Genomic DNA, 26,139 nt, shown 5'->3' on the forward strand with positions numbered 1-26,139 from the left:
AAATATGGGTATTTGGGAGTTTGTACTCTATATCTAAAGCATGACCAGAGGCGGATTTAACCAAATGAGTGGTCTTTTGAAAATATTTAGTTGGAATTAATCCTTCTTGAATGCAACTTACATCTGCACCACTATCAATCATAGCTATATCAGTTATAGAAAAATTATTATCGATCAGAATAGTACATTTAATATACCATTTATATGCAGTAATAATTTGCATCATACCTAAAAACAGATCAGAGTTTTCTTCAGTTAGATTAGAAATTTCTTTCCCTTTATCATTAGAAAATTCAGAAATTTCTTTAGTCGAAAATTCAGGTAGAGAATTATTTTTCTCAATTTGAGTAATTCGGTGGTCGCAAATCATCTGATTTTGCTTAAGAGACTTAATATCCCTTTTCAAATTCTCAATTTCTTCTTTTAAATCATCAAAAGAAGTATCTCTGCTAGGTGTACTGGACTTTTGAAGTCTTCTATTAATTTCAGATAAAGAATAAGGTGCAAAATGTTCAAATTCATTTTTGTATTTTTCAAAAGGTTTTGAACTACTAGAATTAGAACTTGCAGCTAAATTAATAATTTTTTCACGAAGTTTTTCATCAGTAACTTCTTTTAAAAGTTCTATTACATCGTCAGATGTAATAGTTTTTATATTTAGATCATCAAATTGTGATTGTAATTTATAAAATTCGTCACTATCACAAGTACAAATATCACCTTTGCAAGCAGTGCAAGAAGTATCAATATTTTTATTATTATCAGAAAAATCAATTAACTCAACTTCAGCTTCAGATTCAGTCTCCGAGTAATAGTCAGATTCTGATCCTGAAGTGTATAACAAGCCATAAACCTTATCGTGTAACTCATCATCGAGTTCTAAGGTTTTTAGCTTTTGAAGTTTGCAATTTGGAGAAATATGACCAAACTTTCCACACTTATAACACTTGATATCAGCGAGATCTCGTTTAGATCTATTCTTCGCAAATCGAGTAGATTTCCGATGCGCTTTTCTAGTATCACGTTCTTCCTTAGGCCTATATCTAGACCTTTTTTTCTTATACGGGCTATCCGGGTAAGGATACCTATGATATCTATTTTTCTTCTTCCTACTTTGAGTGGAAGTTCCGGGTAAACCGAACTGGGTACAGAAGTCAGCTAATTGGGATTTCTCTTTAAGTTTATCAATCTTAAGCTGTCTAGAAAGCCTTAGCTCATTACACAATTTCAATCCTTCTTGTGTACAAACTCCTATAAGTTTACCATATGTATAATCATTATACTGAATCTCGCCGCAACTACCCTTTAACACATCCCTTACTCTTTCGGCAAATAAGGAAGGGAGACCGTCTATAAACTTGGCTTTCCAATGCTCAAATTTATTGTCGGGTAATTCCATAACTCTACTCATAAAAGTGTCTTTATACCATCTAAATTCACTAAGGGTCTTACATCTAAGTCCATTTAGTAAGGTTCGGATGGTCTGATGATTTGAGGTAAATCTACCATTGAAATGCTCTAAGATTGTAAGGATAAGGGTATAAACTGCATCTTCTCTACCTATTACTAAAGCCATACCTATATTATCAACACCTTCGTCAGTTGCTGTAGCATTAATAACGAAAGCCTTTTCTTCTACAGATAAATGATTATCCCACCAGCCACGAAGTTGGCCAGTAAATCCTGCAATGATCATTTTGCAAATATTTCTATCTGTATTTTTAACACTTTTACAGATAGTCGAATACATAAGCATTCTGTGTACGAGAATGGTTAATTGTCTATCAGTTAGACCATCAAGATTCCATTCATAAATTTCGGAACCGTTATAAGACGTATTAGTCTGATTCCAATCTCGTTCCTCAATCAACACATCTTGAGGAGTAGGACGGGGATAATAATAGGTCTGCATTCTTGGTTTATCAGCATACCTATGATTTTGTTTAACAATCCCTTTGAGTTTATTAAACTCTGACCAAGTCTCAGTTTTATAATCAGAAACGGTTTCAATTTTATCAGCAAATTTTTTCGATAAATCAATAGGTCTAATATTTAAACCAGAAAGTTTTTTATCTAAAAGCTGAGCTAAGTCATCAAGAGATTTAAATTTAAAATCCTGAATCTCAGGAGGTCTTTGAATATGAGTAGGAATAGCTTGATCAACTGTTTTACTTCCTGAAGTGGAGGCAATATAGTTGGTCCTTTCTTAGTACCCATTTCTTTTATTAAAATAGTCAAATCATCAAGTTTTTTATCAAGAGAACCAATATGTTCTCCTAAAATTTTTACATACAAACCCAAGTAATTATTTTGAGAAATAAATTTATTAATTTCTGCAATACTAATAGCTGCCACGTTATCATCAATAAATTTTTGAAAGGCAGTGAAAGTAATACCAGTATTATTGGGTAAAATAAAGGGAATCTGAGGAGGATAAATTGCTTTAGTAATATTACCACTCCCATCTTTATAAGATCTTTTCAATATCTTTATATAAAGAGACAAATAAGTTGTTATAAACCAAGGAACAAAATACATTATTTGATTATGCAGGGCACAAGTTTCATAAAATTCTTGAGATATATTGTTCAAATCATCTTTGCTATAAGTATCAAAAAACCATGTTTTAAACTGGTTCCATTTATTACTAAAAAATTCCTTTTGAATATAATTACGTGCCCGAGAACCGGGGCTAAAATCTATTTGGTGTGGAATCATTAAATATTATTGGGGTCGAAATCCATCTCGGATACAGAAGGAATATCCTTATCTGAAATATTATCATTGTCTTGGACAATATTTGTTTGAGGGTTAATCTTAACCCTTTCAACCCTCTTAACCTTTTGATCAGGCTTATCACTAGCCATAGTGTGTAAAGAAGCTGCACGATTGCGAGCTGGACCGTAGACTGGTTCAACAGGGTTAATATATTGATATATATATATATATACACACACTCTATTATAAAAGCACGTAGTCCTAATACGAAATATTGATAGATTTCTTACTTTTTGTAAATGCTTGTCATGTCGGATAAACTATAATTATAATTAATAATAAGAATAGAATATGGCATCACTATTTAGAATTTTGAGGAGATTTACAAGGCAGAGCTTTTTCGTTCATTGAGTTTATTAAGTGGAATCAACAATCACAATTTTATAGTTTTATAATTTTTCGTTAACTTTTATTATATAACTCAAATATAATTTTAAAATAGTTTTATTTGATTTTTTAAAATTTTGATTTCCTTGAGTCGAGGTTCATGCGCAATGCGCGTATCCTAAAACTAGTTATTCTATAAATATATAATGAAATTGTTCCATTATTATACTCTTTTGTATGATTAATATTATTCAGTAAGAAAATGAAAAAGATTTGGGTGGGAAGTGACCAAGGGGATTTCGTTTGTTGCCAGCCATTGTAAATCTCATTATTATGCTAGGATTTTATATTATTTTTTGAAAATGTGTATAGTTTTAAAATTTTCCCAAAATTAAAGGACCATATATCGTGAGAGATACCTTTTGCAATGGTAATATATAGAGCCCCACCCCCACGGCATCTTTGAAGCTAAATATGTATTATTCAACTAGTCGTTAATTTATCTATGGAAATACGGAAAAGAAAAATGCTCGACTTGTTTTCTTCTCTATTATAGTTTTAATTGCTCCTTGTCCTTCTTCATCTCTTTTAGAACTATCTTTTATTTTCTCTTCCATTTTGCTCTTAAGAGATTTTTAGGAAGAAGAAAGAGAAATAAAGTGAAGGGGAAAATAACGAAGTAGGGAAGAAGAATACTTGACCAGTTTTGCATTCGATAAATTAAAGTAGGACTATTTTTATATTTTGCTCTTCTGTTCAAACCAATCCAATATATAAAATATTGTAATTATCCTCTTGGATTAGCTACTAATCATCATCTTAGTAAGCTAATGCCTCATCAACTTACTAATTAGATGCAAATCCTTCCTATGAATTCCTCCTTAATTTTTAGAGTAAAATTAGAGCCAAACATTCAAGAACTAAGATATCACCAAACTTTAGAATTGCGATGAGAGCCAAAGTTTTAAGTTAGATTAGATGTTATTAGTTTACTAGTATATAAAAATTTCATGATTTTATAAATTCACTGTTAGGTTAAATAAGAACGAATGTTAATATATTTTTAAGAAATAGATTATTTTTGTAAAAGATTTTGCCTAACCATGTAAACTAAAGGACCAGAAGTATGGCATTACAACTTCTTTTGAAGCTTTGTATGAACAAAAATCGAGTATTGGCAAAACTAGCTTGCTGCGTCAATACTACTATCTAGTATCTACAATGTCAGCTATTTTCTTTTTCTTTACCTTTTTTTTTTCAAACATTAAATTTGACTGAATCTCCTTGCCAAATATCTTGCTTACCATCCTTAATTAATTTCTTTAATGACATAACTTATTAGTACCAGTTAAGGATAGTTTTGCCTAAAGTAGAATTGTTTTGCTTTGCTGTTTGTAGATGAGTTACAGTCTGGTTAGCTAGCTGTGAAAGTTGCATTATGGCTTTGTAATTTCTTCACTAGTAACTAGTAATTACTGCTAATACAATTGTTAGCCCTCATTTGTTTTGTTTGCACTTAACTAGGGTATGAATCTGAATGAATGAGATCTTAGCCCATTAAGTGTATATATATATATATATTATTATTATTTTTTTTTTTTAAAAAGTCTGCATAGTCTGATTGGGTCATACCTTTAATTGAGTCTTAATTCTGTTAAGAGGTTGAAAATACCGAAAATACACGCCTCTTGTTTCTCTCTATTGACATCAGGCTATTTCTTCTAAACCTAAAACAAATTTCATCCTTCACACGTCTCTCTCGCAGCCGCCAAATCTTTTTCTGGGTAAGATTTTGAAAATTATACTTGGAATTCTCCATCTTGTTTCCACTTTTCTAATGGTAAATTTCAGTTTCGAGTTTAGGGTTAAAAAAAACCCCTTTTAAAATACGATTGAGAAGGGGCTAAACTAGAAGGTTTTGCTTGCCTCTTATTTGTGTCTTGTTCGCACTTTTGGATATTCTATTTTGATTGAATCTCTGAATTTTCTGTGATTTTGTTGACATCCCGATTCTCTAAATCGTAAATCTTAATTGGGACGTGTTCTAAATTGTTAGCAATGTTTTTTTTCTCTTTTGCAGATTCACATAGTCCCTTTTGAACCTTCTTTTGTTTTCTTCAAAAATTGCATATTAGTGACTGAAATTCAATTTCTCTAAACCGTAATTGGTGTTTATGAAGCTCGTCCAAAATTAAGAAACTTTGCTATGGCTAGAATTCGGATAATGAAGTTCTTTGTTGTTGAAATTAGAGCCGCTATAGTTTCATATTTGGCTAGAATTCGGATAATGTATACATAAGTAAGATTTACATTTCAGTGCTTTCTGAATATTTATGTGCTATTGCTCTTGAATTATTCGTCATATGTTACATGTTTTATGATTGAACCATGCTTTCTTTTGTTTATTCAAGAGTAGCTTCTTTACTTCCTCAATTTTTTTTCTTCCTATTTTGTGTTTAAGATCATACCATTTACTACATCTCTGCAATCTTCAAACAGATTATTTGCTTAGAAATATACAACTTAGCTCAAAGGGTGAGGCTAGTAAAACATTCGCTTTAGGCCCCAAAAATTTTGAGGCCCCAAAAAGTGTTGTAAAATACGTAATAATATTTTGACTTAGACAATTCTGAACTTTGTAGAAAAAAGTACAAAATCCGTGTAAAAAAGGTTTTAAAAAAACAAAGAATATTTACTTTTAACATAAGAAATATTCTAGAACTTCGAATTAAACTACTCAAATATTTGTATTAGCAAATAAAGTTTTTTACATCAAGATCCAAGGTAATGCATTGCAAACATATGGCTAACATCTTACTAATTTGAATTAACACTTGATAATATAAATAATAATATTACTAAATGAAGCTAAAAGTCATATCTTGTATGAATACTTTACGTTCAAAATATTTTTTTTGGTTACATTTCGTTACTACAATTGTTGTTATTATATTTAATTTTCTTTTGTAGTTCAAATAGTTTAACAATTGGATCTTACATAAAATATTAATTTATATCTTATAATATTTCAATTTATCTCAAATAATAACTTTTTTTGTTCAAGTTAATATTTTCACTAATTGATGTAATATTTAATCACTTTTTTTTTTGAATTGTATATGTTTTTATCTTGATATATATATATATATATATAATACGTATTCAGATGTTGAAAAACAAACAATCTTAATCATTCAGTGTTCAGATCTGCATACCACATCTTTATATTCAGACGTTTTAATCTTTAAAAAAAGAAACGAGGCCTTAGTTACCCCAAAAAGGTGGAGTTTCTTTTTCTTCCTCTTTTTCCTAATTGGTATTAAATCGTTCATTTAAAATGATATCTAATTCTATCATTTTACTTCACGAAATCAAGTAGTACTATTTATGCCAATAGAAAATAAATATAATCCCAAATTCGGTGCAGTGTTTTATCGAGTAATAAAATGAAGGGAAAAGAAAAGGAAAATTCCCTTATTTTTGGTTCAATGGAACATGCTCGTTAACGGAGCGTGGTACAACAACATCCCGACAACTCTCGCCAATAGGCGAGGCTTTTCACAGACTGATAGTGTAGAAATCACCAGCAACCAAAACGTTATCCATTTAGCAAAACGAGAAGTTCCCGCGGATGAAAATGAGCTACACCTGCCAATCGCTAAACTCATTGGCGCCGTTAGTGTTTCCCGTTAAAAGATACGGCATATCCATTCCTCCGTCAGAATTTCGGTGCCGGAAAACCAGAAAATCATCGCCAATGATACTCTACAGTCGTCTCGATAACTCTACTGATACTCAACAGCAACAGCTTAATCTCTCCGTTCTTCGTTTCACTCTCGGTAGGTCCAAAACTCCTCTATTTCTCTCTCTCTATTTCAATTATTTTGTATTTTTCATATACTTTCATGTAATATGTACTCATTATTTGTGTGTGAAATTGTTTGCGCGTGTTGGATAGGAATACCGGGATTGGATGAATCATATTTGCCTCGGTACATAGGCTGCGCATTTGGTTCTCTTTTGGTATTGAATCACTTTCTCGGTTCGGATTCATCCGCCATCACCGCTGCACAGCTCGTGAGTTCACAATTTGTATTCAACTCTATGCATAACTGTTGTCTGTTTTAATGTAGTTCTAATTCTAATTCAGCGTTTTCTGTTTTGTATAGAGAACGGAAGTTTTAGGTGTTTTTTTGGCTGCTTTTTCTGTTATGGTTCCCTACCTTGGAAAGTTTCTTAAGGTAATCTCTTTGTCTATGTTTTACGTAGATATTAGAGAGCTTAAGTTCTATAACATCCTCCCGAAACGGGAGGATATGTTATTGAAAATGTACTGTAAAATATGTTCTTTTTATGACGGTGATGTGGTGGCCAGCTTGCACACCTCGACTATTCCACCAGGTACCGGAGAGCTTATGGTTCTCCTCCCACTACATGACCGCTAGGCCACTTCCTTAGTGCACTAAATTGTTAATGACTAAATTGGCTTTATCTTCAGGGTGCTGTTCTAGTAGAAGAAAGAAATGTTCCTGAAGATGCTGAGCAAGCCTTTGTCATCTCAGAAGAAATATCAGATACTCTGAAGGAGGATTTGGCTTGGGGAACATATGTTTTGTTGCGCAACACAAGCACCATATCAGTGGTATGTATCTTTGGAAAAGATTGTGCCAACATGGATTAGTCAGAGCATCTTACAAGAAGATAGTACGACCACAATTTGAAGAAAACTTATAACCGTGAAGATTATGTTGATTTTGCAGCTATTTTCACTTCAAGATACAATTTGTGCTCGTGGCTACTGGAGAATACCAAAAGATGTGTCGAAAGATCAGTTATGTGATTGGTTTGAGAAACAGATCCAGCAAAGTGGTTTTCGTAATTTGAATGAGATACTTTATTTTCCGGAGGTCTCAGGTATTAATTATTAAATCTCGTTTCTATGAGAGTGATGCCCTTTCAAATATTAAATTACACTTTCTGCAGTGTAAATTAAGGTGAAAACTGCACTTTGTTGTATTATTACTAAGTTGTGATATTGTGGTTCTCTCCACATTTTTGTGATAGTCTAGACTCTGAACTGTTGGAGATGCTTCCAAAAGGAACCCGTTCTCTCCTTGTTCAACCGGTATTACAAACTGAAACCTCAAATTCCGGCCAGAAGTGGAAGAAAGATGGTTTTGTGCTTGTGGCTTCCAGCAACAGTTATGCATACAACAATAAGGATAGAGCCTGGGTTGAAGCTGTTGCAAAGAAGTTTGAAGGTAAGTGCATCTACGCAGATCTATAGAGACTCTAATGTTTCTTCAAAATATGCTATAAACAATTGTTCAAAATTTGCTCATTGTGCTACTTCAGTGAAATCCATAAAAGCTTCAAAGCTGTGTTTAGGTGCAAGCTTGGTTGCTGATATGCTATGTACTAGTCCACTTAACCTTTTGCTGCTAGAGGTCCTGTTTCTTTGCCACATATACTTAGGGAAGTGTTCAATGTTTACTTTTGAAAAAAAAAATCATCTGTGATGCATCAATGATCAATGCATGCCAGACACACTTATGTGAAAAAAAAGTGAAGGAGAAGAATTAAATTCTAGTAGATGGTTCTAAATAAACTAGCGGTTAAGATTATCCTTGACATTTTATTTTGAATGTATTTAATAATTTAGCTTTCTGCTGGTGAAATTTAATAGCTAGTCTTTCCTTCCTTGTACACAATGGGAAGAACTGGAAAGAAAAGAAGTGAAAGCTTAATTTCTGACTATAGATTGCAACAAGGGTAGCAGCTAGCATCCAGAACTTATGATCACATAAGCAGCATTCAAGGATCTATGGTATTTGTAGATTAATTCAAGTGTTCCCATCCAGCAGGCAACAGACGCATATTTTTCTATGGTGTAGTAGATCCTTTTTTGGTTCAACCCACCTGAGTATATGCGTCTTCATTTCTGTCCAAAAATCAGGCTACATTCTGCCAGCTGATCGGGCATATAGCATCACATAAAGCAGGGATGCAATAATATGGTCTAGAGGTGCATGGAACCTGAACATCCCCTGTCATAAACATCATTGGCCCTCATAAGTTTTGGAAGAATGGTCAATGGTGAATCTAATCATGTCCGCAAATTCCATGCAAGGACATTAATACAATTTTGTCAAAGTGTCATGACCTGCAAGGACACTTGGTCCTCGTGATTTTTGATATCAAGATGCTGAATCATTAGATTATGATCTTTCACATCTGAATTCTCTAAATAGTGCTTGCACTGAGGAGCTTAGTTTGGTTCTGATTTGAATACTGTTTGAAATGTTCTGGGGATAAAACTGCTTCTAGGAGATAGAATCATTGTTTAAACTGCATTGACTGTCTGCTTTAATCCAAAGGTTGCTAAATATGGATAGTGGTACTTATAGGAAAAAAAACCAAAGAGATAAGACCCTATGGAGTATGGAAAATGTGGTTAAAAATCTATAATCGGGTCCTCTATGACAATGACTAAATTGATTATCTTCGTGCATTAAAATACTATATTACCTACTCTTGTTCCAGTTTATGTGAACCTATTTCCTTTTTGGTCCGTTCCAAAAAAAAATGACCCCTTTCTAAATTTGGTAACAATTTAGCTTAAACTTACAATTCTACCCTTAATGAGAAGCTTTTATAACCACACAAATACTCTGGACCCCTTTTTGCTTTGTTTAGGACCACAAATTCCAAAAATCTTCATTTTTTCTTAAACTCTGTGCCCAGTCAAAGACAATGTTTTTGAGAGCGCGAAGCGCAAAAAAGCGACAAGGGCTCGCTTCGCTTCAAAAGCGAAGCGCAAAGCGAAGCGCACGCTTTATTAAAGTGAAGCGCAATTCTTAAAAAACATAATGTAAAATTATAAATAATCAAAAACTTCAATTTAAATACTTAAAAGTAGGTACTAGGTACCACCAAATCATCCACAAATCATCCACACTAGAATCAACATCTTATTCTTCTACTCTTCTTCTTCTTCTTCAAGATTGTCAAAATCTTGAATTCCTCTATTATCTTCATATTGCTCGTCATCTTCTTCTTCCCCCTCCTCTTCATGATCACTTTCATCTTCATCAATTAGGGATAGGGATCGACTTGTAGTAGCCACACTTTTTCCCTTCCTAATAGAGCTTGAACTTGGAGTATATCTCCTTAAACCATAAGGATCTTCCCCAACTCCACTACCAACCGCAACATCACCCCAAGTGAAATCGGAGTCGCCTTCAAATACTTCTTCACCTTCGCAATTTTCGGGGACTCCGGTTAGCCACTCATTAGCCTCATCAATATTGTCCAAAAGAATTGGATCAATTATATTGCGGTGGTTGTAGCGACGCCTCAATGCTCTATTGTATTTTATGAACACTAGATTATGGAGGCGCTTCAAGGTTAGTCGATTCCTTTTCTTTGTATGAATCTGCAAAAAAGATGTGTCAACTAATTAGTAGGAATTTGGACAATTGAGATATAATTTACTTTATCTCAAAATACGAAATAATTCTTTTTATTTCTCACGTGTTCAAAAACACTCCAGTTCCTTTCACATCCAGATGAGCTACAAGTTAAACTTAGAACTTTGATGGCGAAAGCCTGTAGCTCCGGAGTCTCTACACCATATTGGTCCCACCATTCAACTATAGAAGTCAAAAAAATGTTCAAGAGTTAATAAGTATAAAGAATACATTGAAGTTAGAGCTATAAAATATAGAAACACTTGGTCACCTGGCGACTTCGTCGTTCTTTGTTTAATAGCAAGTCAGAGCTTAAAAAGTCCTTCAGCTGCCTTGTAAATAGCAAGCTGATCTACTATCTTTTCTTGCAAGTCTTCATCTGGGTTCAACTTGATAACAACCTGATGGAATCCTGTCCACACTTCTTTAGCCAATGAATTCTTCTCATGCTGCTCATAAAAGAGTGATGAGTTCAGAATAAGTCCAGTTGCATGCAAAAGTCTATGAAGTTGCTCATCCCATCTTGCATCAATGATCTGAAAGACCTTTGCATATTTCTGCTCATCACTGAATGATGCTTGAATAGTCTCCTTGGCCCTATCCATAGCTTCATAGAGGTAGCCCATTGATGGTTTTTGCTCTCCATCCACCAAACGGAGTACTTTAACCAAAGGGCCACCAATTTTAAGAGCATGAAGAACATTATTCCAAAAAGAATAAGAAAGAATAATGCGTGCAACCTCTTTCCCCGCACTTTCCTTTACAAATTTACTCTTGCTCCATTCCTCTGAAGTGACCATCTTTCTCAAATTGTTTTTTTGACAGTGGATACTATGCAGAGTCAAGAAAGCAGTGGCGAACCTTGTCTTGCCCGGTTTCACCAAATTTTTTTGCATGGTGAATCTTCTCATCATATTCAATAACAAGGGCCGCTGAGAAATATAAGAATGTAACCTAACGCCCTGGCCAAAAACTGTAGAGAAGGGTTTTTCCCTGAAAATGTCCCCGAACATCAAGTTGATACAATGAGCCGCACATGGAGTCCAATAGACATTCTTGTACGCTCCTTCAATCATGCCACCTGCTTTCTTATTTTCACTTGCATTATCAGTGACCACTTGAACAACTTTGCTTGGACCAATCTTTTCGATGGTATTCTGAAACAAGGTGAACATTTTGATGTGGTCAGTGGATGAGTCACTAGCATCAATGGACTCAAGAAACAAGCTTCCCCGGGGAGAATTCACCAACACATTAATAATCATTTTCCCCGTTCTTGCCGTCCACTTATCCATCATAATGGAACAACCGTACTTGTTCCACACAACTTTATGCTCCTCAACAATTTTATTAGTCTCCTCCACTTCCTTATTTAGATAAGGACCTCTTATTTCATGGTAAGTGGGAGGCTTCATTCCAGGTCCGTATTGACCAACGACCTCAATAAAGTCTCCAAAAGTGTCATAGTTGACACAATTGAAGGGGAGCCCGGCATCATAGACCCATCGTGCAAAAGCTCTAACCGCACGATCCCTCAAAATGTCTTTAACAATTTTTTGTACATCTTTTCCACCGCCCTTTGCTTCCGGCTTCTTTGAGAAGTAGCAATCCATAGGACCTTTAGTCGATGATCCATGGCTTGACCCATCTCTTCCCCGTTTTGTTGGAAGTGACAATTCTTCAATATCATCATCATCATCATCAAGATTGGCCACCATTGGTTGATGAACCATTTGATTTTTTTGCTCCTTCTTCTTCTCAACAAAATTCTTTATTTCTTCCCTCACCTCCGGTGGACATTTCGGACAACTTGTGACGTTTCTATCGCCACCAATTAGATGGTATTTAAAGCGATAAATGCCACCCGTTGTAATCTTGTTGCAAAACTTGCATACAACATTTATATTCTTCTCATTAGTTCTCTCGCCATATTGCCAAGCCGGGTCTTTCTCTTTCGAACTTTGAGACATTTTAATATCCCTATTATTTAAGATATAAGAAAAAAACATAATCAATAAACTGAAAATACATATAATAATAATATATATAATAATTAATTATATAAACTGAAAAAAAACATTTAAAAAATCAGTGGGTCTATTTTCTGAAAAGAAATCAGAAGAAGAAGCAACAGAAGCAGAATCAAAAGAAAAAAAATTTCTGAAAAATAAGCAGAGAAGCAGAAGAAGCAGAAGAAAAATAAGAAAGGAGAAGGAGAAAGGAGAAGAAGAAAGGAGAAGAAGAAATGAAGAAGAAAGGAGAAAGAAATTACCTGGACCGGTCGACTGGAGAAGCAGTGGTCGAGCTTGAGCTTGAGCTTGAGAGAGAAGGGGTCAACCCTAGGCCTTTGTCAATCTTTGTTTAATTGTTTTGACGGGAGAAGCAGTGTGACTATGTAGGGGTCTATTTTGTATAATTAAAAAACAGACCCCAAGTTTTTTTTTTTATAAAAAAGGGCCAGTTATCACTTTTTGTAAAGAAGCGATCGCTTCGTCGATTTCGTCGCTTCATCGCTTCGTCGCTTCACTAGCTGAAGCGCGCACTTTTCAAGATCGCATCGCTTCGAGAAGCCTGAAGCGATACACTGTCGCTTCGCGTCGCTTCGCGTCGCTTCGCGTCGCTTCGCGTCGCTTCGCGTCGCTTCGCGTCGCTTCGCGCTTTAAGCGATGAAGCGATCGCTTTTCTAAACACTGGTCAAAGAGGTTCACATAAATTGGAACGGAGGGAGTAATAAAAAAGTAAGAGTGCTTATTTATAGATAGTGGTTGGTAATGACTTAAGTTGCGTGGACTCTTCGTTTTTGGTGCCGCACCCGTCTCGACACGGGATGGGTGCGGGATACGTCGCAAATTTGGTCAACTAACTTCGGATACTTTGACTTGAGTCCATCGACAAATTTGGGTGAAAACTGAAATTTTGATTTCTCAAAATTAAAAATAAAATAGATTTAAGACATGAGAAATGGCATACCTTCAATATTGTAGTACTTTTGTCTCATATTTGCTGCTTTATGTTTCAGAAAAACCAAAAATTCAAAGTGTCGTGTTCTGAGTTCGGACTTCTACTAGATAGTAGCAACGATATAGATGGAGAGTTGGTGGAAGGCTTTGAATGACTTTTTTTTCTCTGTATAGCTCTATTTTTTATAATTATGAATTTTCTAAGCTGAATCCTCGCATCCGTATCCATACATGAATCCGCACTCCCGAATCTTAAAATTTAGATTTTGCTAAATCCGACACTCGGGTCCATTCCCGTATCGGATACCCGCACCCGAGTCCGAGCAACTTAGGTCATGACGGCGTGGTAGATCAACTTGGGGGTAACATAAGTGATGAATTTTGTTTGATAAGTACTGTAGCTAGCAACAATCTTTCTAGTAAGTGCTTCACTATGAATGGACAATTAATCTTCTCTCTTGGTGTAAATTGTTCACATAAGAGTTGCCCAAAAAGTAATATATGTACATCTCATCATTAAATATTTTCGTAAATAAAACACCAACATTTTGTTGGAAAATATGTACATGCTTTAATTACCAAAAGCAGGTTAATGAAAATTTATGAGTCTTAATTCCATTTCGATAAAGTGAGTCTTAATTCCATTCCCAGCCTTTTAATAGGAAGCTGGCAAACCTTTTTTTATGGTGCTTCCCAAAATGACCAGAGTACGGCTTTCTTTAGTCTCTAGGCCTTCCCTATCTGGTTACAACTTCTTTTATGCTTTTATTTGCTTTAGTTGTCCTCTCTCTGTAAATATGCTGTAAATTACAGTATTCTCATTTCTGCATGAGCATGTCGGGATTAATATTGCAAATGATCCACCATAAGCATAGTGAATAGGAGAAATTGCCACCCGTCCTATGAAGTTCAGAGATTAAAAATTATCCTTCGGTTCTTTAGTTTTTTGTTATTATATCATTAATTTCTCCTTTACAGAAGCCCCAAGTGCTGAAATATCTTTTTCCTTTTTTCTTTAACCACTTTAGAACCCAGCTGTCTTAGTTATTCGCCTTAAGGTAGTTGTTGGTTCATAATGTAAATATAACTTGTATCTTGCTTTTTTCAAGTCTTTGGCAATCTACTCTCTTCACCATGTCAAACGTTTCAGTATAAGTGTACAGCATTCTGTGACAATTCTCTTTCTTTCTTTATAGACAAAATTTGAAACATCTTGTTTTCTGTTAGCTCTTTATTTGAGGTAGTTCTTTGAACTGTGCAATTAAAACACCAAATAACTTTTCGGTCTTCGAAATGCTATGGCTGGAATTTGGTTCTTAATGTGTAAGGCTATACAGCAAATGATGAACCTTTATATAGTAGGCAAGGAGCAAGAAACTAAAAACAAAGGGAAAAAGTATTTATAAAGAACCCTAGTCCTAGAGCATGGAGATGGAATTGACACCACTATGCAATGTCAAAATAAATGCTATTTGCTACCAATACACCAAGTGGGTTTTGGGGGGGGGGGGGGGAGAGAACAATTGCAAAAAGAATGTAGGGTTCTCTCAAATTTAGGTAAAAAGTTTAAGTGATCCCTCAATAAAAAAGAAAAAAAGGGAATTATTCAGTATAGATCTGAAATTTATTTAGAGGGTACAATTTCTATATTTTCGCTTTTAGGCGGCATGGGAAAAACATATATTCTCAGATTTTATTAGCTGTTTAATAAGTTGCATATTGTGATCCAACATTTCTTGTAACGCTCTTTTGACAGCAGATTTTGGGAATTTCTCTCTTGACTGCATCTTTCTTTCATGTCTCCCCATTCATGTACTCACAAGATATCTGGATGTTGCCTACCGTCCCTTTAGCCTCTTACTGTCTGCTTCTTATAAAAACTTCTCCAAGCCATAGACCAGGTTCTGCCAAGGGAAAACAAAGAGTATGTTGTTTAGTGTCATGGTGAAATATGTCAAGACATGGTTATTTGATAGGTACCTTGAGGCGAACAACTTTTCTAATGGCTAGAATTAAGCCTGGCATGAGACATTGCACATCTGTGATATCATGCTTTAGTGTGTAAACCTGATGAACAACAGTCATAGATGAGATTCTCATAATACAAGGGGGATCCATGGCCCTTCTCTACATAGTCAACGAAGAGTACAGTTCAGAAGCACACCTCTCCTGGCCTTGAGAAGTATACTGATGTACTAGATGGTAGCCCTGGTAGAACCAAGCTGTGAATACGTACTCCGTCTTCCCCTAGAACTTGACCCCTTGCCTTGCAGGACAGAAGATAAAAGCAACAAATTATCAGAATGCGGCTGAAGTCAAGAAATTGCCTAGTACATAGATCCAATTGCTGCAGAGTTTTGCTGGTAAAATATTCTCATGTTATTTGATCCCATTTGGCTTATTATGAAGGGATTACCAGTCCATAAACAAGGATTTCTTGCTTCATACCGGAATATCTGTGGAAATGTCATCTCTATTATACAGCTGACCCAAATTTGAAAGGTTGTTAGCAATTTGAACTGCATCCTGGGTTGGAAAATCCTGTAACCAGCAATAATTTCATTACTTTTGACCGCTGTTTTTTGTAATTCAATAGCATTTAATACGTGACAGATTTTTTCTTCTTCTTATAACTATGATTTAAATGCAAGAAATACTCCACAGACTATATATATATATACACACACTGACATTATATGGATGAGAATATGTATACTACTAGTAGTTATCAGTGAAATCCTCCGCAATGCGTCAATTCAATCGCCAGTCGCTTTCTTTGGATAGATAAGACACAAGTAAATTAGATTTTAGCTGATCTAATGAATTAAAAGATGAGACGCTTAATGCCCGAAAGAAAAGCTAAAAGACACGGAGTAGTTTATTAGAAAAGAATAAAAAATTAAAGAAGATTCGGTGTCCGAAGGTGTAGAGACTACGACCGTGTCACTGTTACTATTTGCTGTTTGATTGTGATTTTAAGATCACAATAGATTCTTGTACCTAATTAAGCGACAAAGACTGGATCCAGCTAGGTTATGGACCCATGCACTATGCTTTATAATCACTATTTAATTGGAAAAGGAGGATTTTAAGGCATTGCAACAAATTAGATGGTGATAGGTCTTGGCGTTGGGCCCCTTGTAATGTTGAAGTAACATTTTGTACCACGGAAAAATATTTCCTTGAATCTAAGCACATTAGTCATTTAGGGGTCATGGGTTTATGCGATAAGGATATTAAGCTCGGGATAAAAATTAGAATTATATTTTTTATGTTTGGTTATGGGTATTAGCTCATACCAGTATAATAGTATTAATTATTTTATCTATCCAACAATTGAGCCAAATGACCTTAACGGTATAAAAGTAATATGACCGGTTCAGGAAGGTTATATACCTTTTTATTATAACAAATAATACGTACAGTGGATATTTAAATTTAGTTGGTTTCTACTATTTTATTCTGTTAGCGAAGAGACTTTATTCTTTTTGTCGTCACTAATCGTGATTTACATGCCGAACTCAAATATAGTCCAAACAAATAAAAGAGAACACGTGAAAAGCACAAAAGAGGCGTGTCACGGGGTTAATGTACTTACCACTGCATTAGCTCTAGACTCAACAATTTCTACATTGTTATAGTGAAAAGAAGCTGAAATTGCTGCTTGCTGGAGAAGTATGGATCCAATTGAAAGAGTTGGTGCAACCAAGCAACCCTGATATCAGTGCCAAAAAATCCGTTTAAGTAATTGTTTCTTCAAGTGTTTTTCCCATGTAAATTGATGAACAAATGAATTTTGTGAATTGCATCTACTAAAGTAGCAAACAAGGATGTCAAAAAAGTTGCATATAGGGCAAAAGAAAGGCAGTCCAGTGCATAAAGCATTACGCATTCACACAGGGTTTGGAAAAGGGGCGTAACCCTTTTGGGTGGGATGTAGACATCCTACTGTAATCAGAGGCGAAGCCACATGGTCATAAGAGTGGTCAATTGACCACCCTTCGTCGAAAAATTATACTGTGTATATAGGTAAAATATTACGTTTTAAAGATATATAACACATATTGTACACCCTTTGTCGGAATTTTTTTTCACTTCTTTCAAATTTGAACAACCTTGGAAAAATTCCTAGCTTCGCCACTGACTGTAATGCAAGCATCAATGACTACTTTCACGGCTCGAACTCGTGACCATACCGTTGCTCTAAAAAGAATGCATATAGGGCATTGTTTGAGAATGTGGTTATATGAATTGTATAAATCTGTAAATCTCACCCTGCACCCTCACCATGCTGGCCTTCTCGCAGAACATAGATAAAGCCATGACAGTTTCTTGCTTAATCCTTGGCACGTAAACTACACTATTCATCCCAAATGCTGTTGCCTGCCCAACGAAACCAAATGATTATGTTCACAATATAAAGGACCACCTTCTAAACTTTTTCCCTCTGTTAAAGAAGTGGTTTAAGATTATTGGACCTGTTTGACATTGTCATAAACTGTAGAAGGGTCAGTGAAATCAATGACTACCCCAGTTGCCTTTGACTGCATAATTTGATTTCACAAAGTCAGAAACCAGAATTTGACCAGAATTAAAGCAATTGGGTTAATAATTCATGACCATATTTTTTACCTGAGATATTGAACCCAACACCATTGTAAGGTCGTTTATTATCGGTATTTCTAGAGGTTCTTCCATGTCACAAACCTGAAATACTAGGTTAAAAGTAATCAAAAAACGCAGAGATTGAAAAAAATCAAAGTGGAATTAAGCAATATAATGGACCTGTCCAATATCTTGTCCAACAAAATTAGAATCAACAGCACCAGCCACTTCCATTCCTCTAGCTTTAGTCACAGCAATTACGGCTGCTCTTCCTATCTCCTTTGCAGCTCCATTTATGATTACTTTCACATTGTTTTGAGATGGCTGTACTGAGCAACAGATGAATGGCTTTGTCTTCTTCACTTTTATCGGCCTGACGTTATGACTAATGTAGTATGTAGGTTGAAATTGGCAGCTCGAGGCCGCCATTGATATGTGTAGTTACAGCCTTTTTGGTCTCTTAGTACCTTATTGGTCTCAAATTTGGATATAACTTCACTGTTTCTGTTAAAAGATAAGGTTTTTTTTTCTGCCTTTCATTATGTCCTTAGCTTGTTGGGACGCGCACATGTTGGTTTGGTGCATGCTATTAATTGGTTGGTCTCTCTCTATATAAACTTGATTAACACCAAAGTTTGCTTATATCGCCATATTGCTTTATCAGTTTGTCACAATTATATCAAAGTGTTCAAATTTCGCGTATCGACTAGGCCCTCTCCTTGGGCAAAATGAAAAAAGACACATATGAGAGTCGACATTTTAGAGCCCGTTTGGTTGGTGTTTTAAGAAAGTTAATGACCGTATAAAAACCAACGTAATAAATTAAAGTACATAATATCGGCCGAATAGAAAAAACCGATTGAACCGATCTTAATAAATTAAGATATCAATAATTCAAAGTTAGACATATTTTAAGTGAAAACAACCGGAGCATATCCTTTGAAAAATCAAATTAGAAAAATAGGCGAAGTATCAAATAGCTTGAGTCGCTTTACAAGTCGTATAATAGAAAGTACGCATGTACTTACATATATACTTGTGTAGAAATGATTTTGTTTAACACGTTCTTGAAGTCCTCATTAAACACGAGATACATAGGATTTTTGGGATTTCCAATCCGGTATCTTGTATTCGCATTGAAACCTAACTAAATTCGAATTTATACCGGAGAATTCAACATTAGGGGTAAATCTCTGTCTAATGAAGCCCATTTCATATGCAACTCTTGGTATGATTATTTCAATTGTAGATTAGAAATGGGAAAGAAAAGTTAGAATTTAGAGACAGAGACGAGTTGAACTTGAGAGACATGTGCGAACGTGCAAGGACTTCCAAATATCATGTGCACCTCCAACTTAAGTAATTAAGCCAATACAATATTAGTGCAAGAGGAGTGAAGTAATTACTGCTCCATGCAACCGGCTAACTAAAAGTGTACTTGTCTTGAGTTTAATCAGCACCTCTTTTTCTTGGTATATTTATTGTCCGAACAAACTTGCAATTAAGTTGGAAAATATATATATTCGCCTGCTAATTAAGCCGTTGAACGAATAATATGAACTTAAAACTTAAAGAGATTTTATTAACGTTTGGAGTTTATAAGTTAAAGATACGGACAATTTAAAGATTTTTACGTGCAATTACTTTTTAAGTGACATACACTAAATACATATTTCTTTACACAATAACAATTTTTCCTTTACGGCTTAAATATGATATTCCTTTAGATTTTACCAAATATAATTAATGATTTTACTTTTAAGTTATATCTTACGTGTGAATCTCATTTTATTGCTTCCAAGACAGTACATATTTGAGTTTCTAATTTCTAATTAACGTTCCATTCACCAAAAAAAAAAAGGTTCTTATAATAAAACAAACGGATAGCATAAAATAATTTGTTAAAAAATCCAAATATGAGAAAAATGATTTTTTTTTATATCTTCTTACATTTTGAAGATATTGCGTATAGTTATGCACTGATGTTTTATACTTCAATACCACACAAGTGAGGGAGGGGGTCTTTGTGTATTGTCCAATTTTGGCGTGCATTGAATTATAGAAGAACATGGTTCTTCTACGTGTTCCTTACACTATAGTTGTGGAAGAAGTAATGTTGACAGTAAAGAACACAAGTATTTTTACGTGGAAAACACCCGGCTCAAAAGGTAAAAATATTATGAACTACTTTCCAATATGATTTTCCCTAAAACTTCACTTCAACTCTGAGCCAAAACAATAATGCTTACAAACCTCTTGTAAACTTAAAAATTACTTCTAACCCTTATAGCAACCAACCGCAGACTGTTGTGACAAACTCTAACCTGAACAATACAACTCAAAGTACCTAATACAAATGATTCTAAAGAATTTCAGTACAACTCAAAATTCCTACTACAATTGAACTAGAATAAAAGATAGACATATGGAACTGGTTCTTCTATTTGGTTCATGTAGCTCCAGGTTCGCACACTTGAAACACACAAGAATTGCTTGCAAAATGCGTTGCTATTTTGCTCTCAGTTCTTGCTTAACTTCAACATTTGTGCGTCACCTGTATAAGAGAACACAACTAAAATTTTATAAAGTTAGTAGGATTAGGATCAACTAGAGTTCTAATACTTTACTCTTCATTGGTGGAAGAGTTCTATTTAACTTCAATCTCTATCTCTTTATTTATCTAACATAGAGTTCTCTTCAAGTAAGGATTCCTACTCCTTATCAAGTATGCAGCCTTTTCATTCAGGGAATATCAAATATAACCGTTTATACTTATCACTTGTATGTGCATGCCTTTTGGTTGAATTTGACCGTGCCATGTGTACACACTACCCATGGACCCGGTTCATGCATGTGTTCCTTTTTCAATCATCAAAATAAAAGCCACACTCAGGCCAATAAGTTCTCCCTTTTTGATGATAACAAACTCTGTGCTTTTCATATGCATGAAACCTATTTCAATTCAGCTCAACATCAACACAATGTTAGAATACTTTCCATTTTAAAGTTACAAATCATCAAGGACTAGGTTCATTAGGTTATAAACATCACAGTCCAAAGCAAAAGCACAATATATATTTTCCCTTTTGGCATCATCGAAAAGTCGTATAGTTAAGTTAAGTAACTAGATTTTAGCAGATCTTACTCATGGACACTAAGGCTACATCAAATGCAATCATGGATTCAATTTTCTCTTATCAATCTAAGAAATATTAATAAATAATTAGAGAAAAAACATTGATTATTATTTATAAGATTCTTCCATAAAGCATAAAAAGAAATAAAAGTACTGAACCATGAGCTAAAAAGGTTTAAAAAATCTCACTTGGGTCACTGGTTACAAACTAGGCTTAGGAGAGGTTTATGATTGGGAAAGATCAGGTTCTTGGTTTCTGGCCCGAAGCAGCTTCAATATGTCTTAAAGAATGCCCTCATTCTTCTCTTTCTCCTTTGCAAGCTCAGACCTGAGAGAGTCCCTCTCAGTTTCTACTTCAGTCAACCTCTTCTTCAGCCTCTCAATCTCAGCATCCTTATCCCCACTATCCTACTATAATGCTCTCACTTTGTTCTTCTTGGGCACCCTCTTGGATGGACCAAGTTCTTTGGGAGAAGTAAGGACTTCATAGTCACAGTCAGTCAAAGTGTTAGTCCCAAAGTAATCTTTACTCATGAAAATATCCCATTTCTTGACGGGAACCTTAAAGTGAGCAAGCAAAACAGTGAGTATAAAGCCATAGGGGATGGCATGAGAATGCCACAAACCACCCTATTAAGGAGCTAGATTATGAACACCGACCAATCAATTTATTTTCTTCCCACTATCCAAGTACTCCATAAGGACCAGATCTATGAAGGTAGCAATGTGCCTTCTCCTGCCTAGATAGAACCCCTTTGTTGACAAATTCAAATAGCACTTTGTGGGCAGGTTTTATTTCACTCTCATAAACAGCGCTGGGTTGTTGCTCTAAGTCCCTATCAGCAAATTTTCTAGTGATGGCCAGCGAGGTAGGTAGATTCTATGGACTAGGCCACTTCAACTTCTTGCAGTCATCGTCCCCTTCAACGGGTGCACCTAGAATCTCCCCTAACTCCTTATCATCAAAGCTCACCTTCACTCCTTTCACTTCACTATTGACCCTTCCCTGCACAATTCCACAATTTGCAAAGAACTCAACAATCTCAGCTATGGATAACCTCCCCTCTAACTGAAGGACCATGTACTTCCAACCCTCAATTTCCAATTTCTCCAGCAACACACCACACCTTCCTCTTCTAAATCAATGAGAAGCCTCACCTTCAGAATTGTTCTTTTCTTAGATTTTACCACTTTGTCCTTTTCTTCATCAGTCTCTTCCTCTTCACTCTCTTCTTCCACAATTTGTATTTTTCTTGATTTCCTGGAGGACTTGATTCTTTTTGCCAAGGTACAGCTCTCCGTATCAACAAACTTTTTTGGAGACTTCTTCTTAGAAGTTTTTCTTTTCTTGGAATTGGAGTTACAACCTCCACTTCCTCTGCCTATTCCTCAAGGACCAAATCCACCTCCTCTATCTCAATGGTTTAACTTCCTTCACCCACCTTTTTCTTTCCTTTATCAGTAGCTTTCTTTGCACTCTCAACTAAGGTCTTTTCTAGGTCAGCCTCACTCTGCTTCCTCTAACTCCTTATAGTTCTTACTCTTGTGAGAGAAGTCTCTACAAGGATAGAAGAGGCATTCTTTCTATTCTTGCCACCCATTACCTTTTCAGCAATCTTAACTCCAACACTCTTTTTTCCTTTTGGGACTGTAACTATCAGACATTCTCTTCAGTAGGTCATGGAGGGGTTCCTTCCTAGATGGAACAGGTTCTTGGAACTTTTTATCAGCCTAACCAGCCCCTCTGCTGCACTAGCATCTCCAGACCCACTTCCTCCTTCTTCTATTATACTTTCATCTTCCTCAACAACCTCCTCACTCCAAAACATCATTGCCCCAATTTCTTCATTTAAACTGGTAGAAGTAGGTGAAATAATTTCAGCCACTCTTTCATTACAATTTCCCCTCACATCCCCAACACCCTCACTCTCCTTTTGTTTTCTCTTTTTATTTTTATCACCAATTTTACCAGACTCAAATTCTACACCAACAATTATACCAACTAGAACAAATCGTTTCTCAAGATTTTCAGGAACTTCAGAAGTAATATCAGAAATCTTTAACCCAGAAGTTACCTATTTAGTTTCAGATGAAACTGGTTCTTCCCCCTCAGTTGCAGACTTGAAGGACTTATATGATTTTTGGGGTTTCTCAACTTGACTGGCTTGTAGCTTCTCATTTAATTTCTTGGAATGTTCACTACTAGTCACTATTTTACGAATAAGTAACTTGACACACAATTTCTTGGGGGGTTTGGATGGTTGAAGGTGTGGGTAAAGGCTCTTTGGATGGTGAGGTTGGGTTTCCCGTGTTCTTGGTGTTTTCAGGTAAAGAGGCCATTGGATCACTGTAGATAGACGAAAAAGGTTGAGAGAGTTTTAGGTTTTAGAGGCTTTGGTCTTTTAGAAAATGAGAGAAGAGGGTAATTGTAGATCAATATAAATAAGGGTAGGTTGAGTGTATAAGCGCACTTTTTGAAGTCTAGAGGTCTAATCACTTTGGGAGTTTAAGTTTGAAAAGAAATTGGGCTCTTCTCTAGATTTTTGACAATTATGGCGTGTGAGACTCTTGGTGAAACTGGTTCGTTTGTAATTGATTGGTTCACAAAAATTTGTTTGGGACAAAGTAGGACTCTTTTTAGATCATGATTCAAATACAGTTTTTCAAATTATGCGGAGTGTAGAATACATACCTTATAAGTTTGATGAACCAAGTTCTTCACTGAAAGTTTTCTTGTGTAAGACTGAAGTTTCCAAGAAAATAAGGGTAATATCATTAGACATCAATGAGACATTTTAGCACATGGTACAAGAGTATACTAATAAAAGTATGAGACCGAGCAATATCTAATCAAATTATTTACAAAATTTACAAGTTATCTCACTAATCGTTGAGTTAAGACCGGTTCCTTTCAGGTGATCTTAATCATCCCTAATTCTAACATGTTACTTTCAAAGTGATTTCTACTTAAAGCTTTTATGAAGATTTCAGCTATTTGTTTATCAGTAGCACAAAATTCTACTGTGATCAAAACCTTCTCAAAGTTGTCCCTCAAAAAGTGATGCCTAACATCTATGTGCTTAGGTCTTTTGTAATGAATCGGGTTTTTGGTCACATTAATTGCACTAGTGATGTCACAAAGATGGGGATAAAATCTACATCAATTTTAAATTCAATTAATTGCTGCTTAATCCACAACAATTGAGCACAAATAAGATAATAACCACATACTCAGCTTCAGTAGAAGACAAGGCCACATATTTTTTCTTTTTGGTGGCCCAAGACACAAGGCATGAGCCAAAAAAGTGTGCCATACCTGAAGTGCTCTTTCTATCCACAAGAAAACCATGCATAATCAACATCAACATATCCTACTAAATCAAAATTACTACCTTTTGGATACCATAGGCAAAGATCATTGGTGCCTTTTAGGTATCTCAAGATCCTCTTGACGACCTTCAAGTGAGACTCCTTTGGATTTGCATGAAATCTAGCACAAAGGCCTACACTAAAAATAATGTCAGATCTACTATCATTGAGATATAACAAAGAGCCAATATACCGCTATACATTTTTTGATCAATGGATGAACCCGGTTCATCCAAATCTAATTTCGTGGCTGTTGCTATAAAAGTATCAATTTCTTAGGAATCTTCCATCTCAAATCTTTTAAGAAACTCTTTCACATACTTTCACTGATGTATCATAGTTCCATTTTAATTTTGTTTAATTTGTAAGCTTAAAAAGAAATTAAGCGCTCCTATCATACTCATTTCAAATTCACTCCCTATTAGCTTAGCAAATTCTTTACTTAGCCTATCAGTTGTTGCTCCAAAGATTATATCATCAACATATATCTGAACTACCAAGATATCTTTAAATTTTTCTTTCAAGAATAAATTATTGTTAATTTTACCTCTCTTGTATCCATGCTCAAGCAAGAATTTAAACAATCTTCCATACCATGCTCTTGGAGCCTGCTTGAGCCCATAAAGTCTCTTGTCAAGCTTGTACACATGATCAGGACATTCCTCACTTTCAAAGCCAGTAGATTGCTTGACAAATATTTCTTTCTTTAGATAGCCAATGTAGAAGGCACTCTTGATATCCATCTGATGGAGAGTGAATTTCATGTATGAATCAAAGTCTACAAGGAGTCTAATGGCTTCCGATCTTGCAACTAGAGCCAGAGTCTCATCATAGTCTATGCCCTCCTCTTAACTATATCCTTGAACCACCAATCTTGCCTTGTTCCTTGTAACAATTCCATCTTCATCAATTTTTTTTCTGAAGACCCATTTAGTGCCAATCACTGTTCTATCCCTGATTATTAGTACCAGGTGCCAAACTTAACTTCTCTCAAATTGGTTGAGTTCATCCTGCATTGCACTCACCCAATCTGCATTCTACAAAGCCTCAGAAATATTGTTGGGTGACAAGAAAGCATAAAAAACACTAAGACTCTTTAAAGAAGATTTGGTTTTGATTCTAGAGGTTGGGTCAGTGATTATGTTCCCAATGGATGAGAACTTTGTTACTTGTAAGGATTTACAACCAACTGGTTTTTTCTAGATGTTCCTTCAATATTTTGTTGTTGAGGAACATGTTCATGGACAGGTTCCCTCGAGGTGTGAGGATCGGTTCCTCTTTGGTCAGTTCACCCTGTCAGCTTGCCCGGGGTAGACAGACCTGTTCCATTACCTATTCCTTCATGTGGTGAAGCTTCAGGCTGGGGTGTGGTTTCATTTGAGTCTCTTACCAACCTACTTTCTTCATCATCTTGTTCCTGTCTCCTAGAAAGAATGTTAGTTTCATAAAAAATAAAATGTACACTTTCTTCTACACACATAGTTCTTTTGTTATA

The 26,139-nt window shown here is 35.3% G+C and overlaps 2 protein-coding genes across 6 annotated transcripts; one reads left to right on the forward strand and one right to left on the reverse strand.

Annotated features, from left to right (window-relative positions):
• The first annotated feature begins 4,769 nt into the window (after window positions 1-4,769).
• Window positions 4,770-16,146, forward strand: LOC104219826 (protein COFACTOR ASSEMBLY OF COMPLEX C SUBUNIT B CCB2, chloroplastic). 5 transcript variants are annotated; one of them, XM_009770568.2, is made up of 8 exons: window positions 4,770-4,889; window positions 6,533-6,944; window positions 7,064-7,182; window positions 7,275-7,346; window positions 7,604-7,747; window positions 7,866-8,019; window positions 8,175-8,366; window positions 8,461-8,803. In XM_009770568.2, the coding sequence occupies exons 2-8, from the start codon at window positions 6,737-6,739 to the stop codon at window positions 8,622-8,624; spliced, it is 1,053 nt and encodes a 350-aa protein (XP_009768870.1). In that variant the 5' UTR covers window positions 4,770-4,889; window positions 6,533-6,736; the 3' UTR covers window positions 8,625-8,803. The 5 variants fall into 5 exon arrangements, with proteins under 5 accessions (XP_009768870.1, XP_009768877.1, XP_009768892.1 ...); XM_009770575.2 differs by lacking the exon at window positions 8,461-8,803 and adding an exon at window positions 15,808-16,146 and having other exon boundaries at window positions 4,776-4,889; XM_009770590.2 differs by lacking the exon at window positions 8,461-8,803 and adding an exon at window positions 15,813-16,146 and having other exon boundaries at window positions 4,787-4,889.
• Window positions 15,058-18,650, reverse strand: LOC104219863 (dihydrodipicolinate reductase-like protein CRR1, chloroplastic). The gene is made up of 9 exons (XM_009770614.2): window positions 18,320-18,650; window positions 18,167-18,241; window positions 18,013-18,078; window positions 17,822-17,917; window positions 17,133-17,249; window positions 15,983-16,075; window positions 15,699-15,800; window positions 15,515-15,601; window positions 15,058-15,438 (listed from the first exon to the last, which is right to left on the reverse strand). Exons 1-9 carry the CDS (start codon window positions 18,566-18,568, stop codon window positions 15,406-15,408), a joined length of 918 nt encoding a protein of 305 aa, XP_009768916.1. The 5' UTR covers window positions 18,569-18,650; the 3' UTR covers window positions 15,058-15,405.
• Window positions 18,651-26,139: the final 7,489 nt, after the last annotated feature.

The sequence above is a fragment of the Nicotiana sylvestris genome, chromosome 3, assembly GCF_000393655.2.
Source record: "Nicotiana sylvestris chromosome 3, ASM39365v2, whole genome shotgun sequence".
NCBI classification, from domain to species: Eukaryota; Viridiplantae; Streptophyta; class Magnoliopsida; order Solanales; family Solanaceae; genus Nicotiana; species Nicotiana sylvestris.

Bases quoted from the DNA above. Each gene is read 5' to 3' on its own strand.
- LOC104219863 (XM_009770614.2), bottom strand. From the start codon at position 18,568: ATGGCGGCCTCGAGCTGCCAATTTCAACCTACATACTACATTAGTCAT. The intron at 18,079-18,166 runs GTAAAAAATATG...CAAATTATGCAG, and splicing joins TGTTGGGTTCAATATCTCAG to TCAAAGGCAACTGGGGTAGT. The intron at 17,918-18,012 runs GTCCAATAATCT...TTCGTTGGGCAG, and splicing joins TTTATGACAATGTCAAACAG to GCAACAGCATTTGGGATGAA.
- LOC104219826 (XM_009770568.2), top strand. From the start codon at position 6,737: ATGAAAATGAGCTACACCTGCCAATCGCTAAACTCATTGGCGCCGTTA. The intron at 7,347-7,603 runs GTAATCTCTTTG...CTTTATCTTCAG, and splicing joins ACCTTGGAAAGTTTCTTAAG to GGTGCTGTTCTAGTAGAAGA. The intron at 8,020-8,174 runs GTATTAATTATT...GTGATAGTCTAG, and splicing joins TTATTTTCCGGAGGTCTCAG to ACTCTGAACTGTTGGAGATG.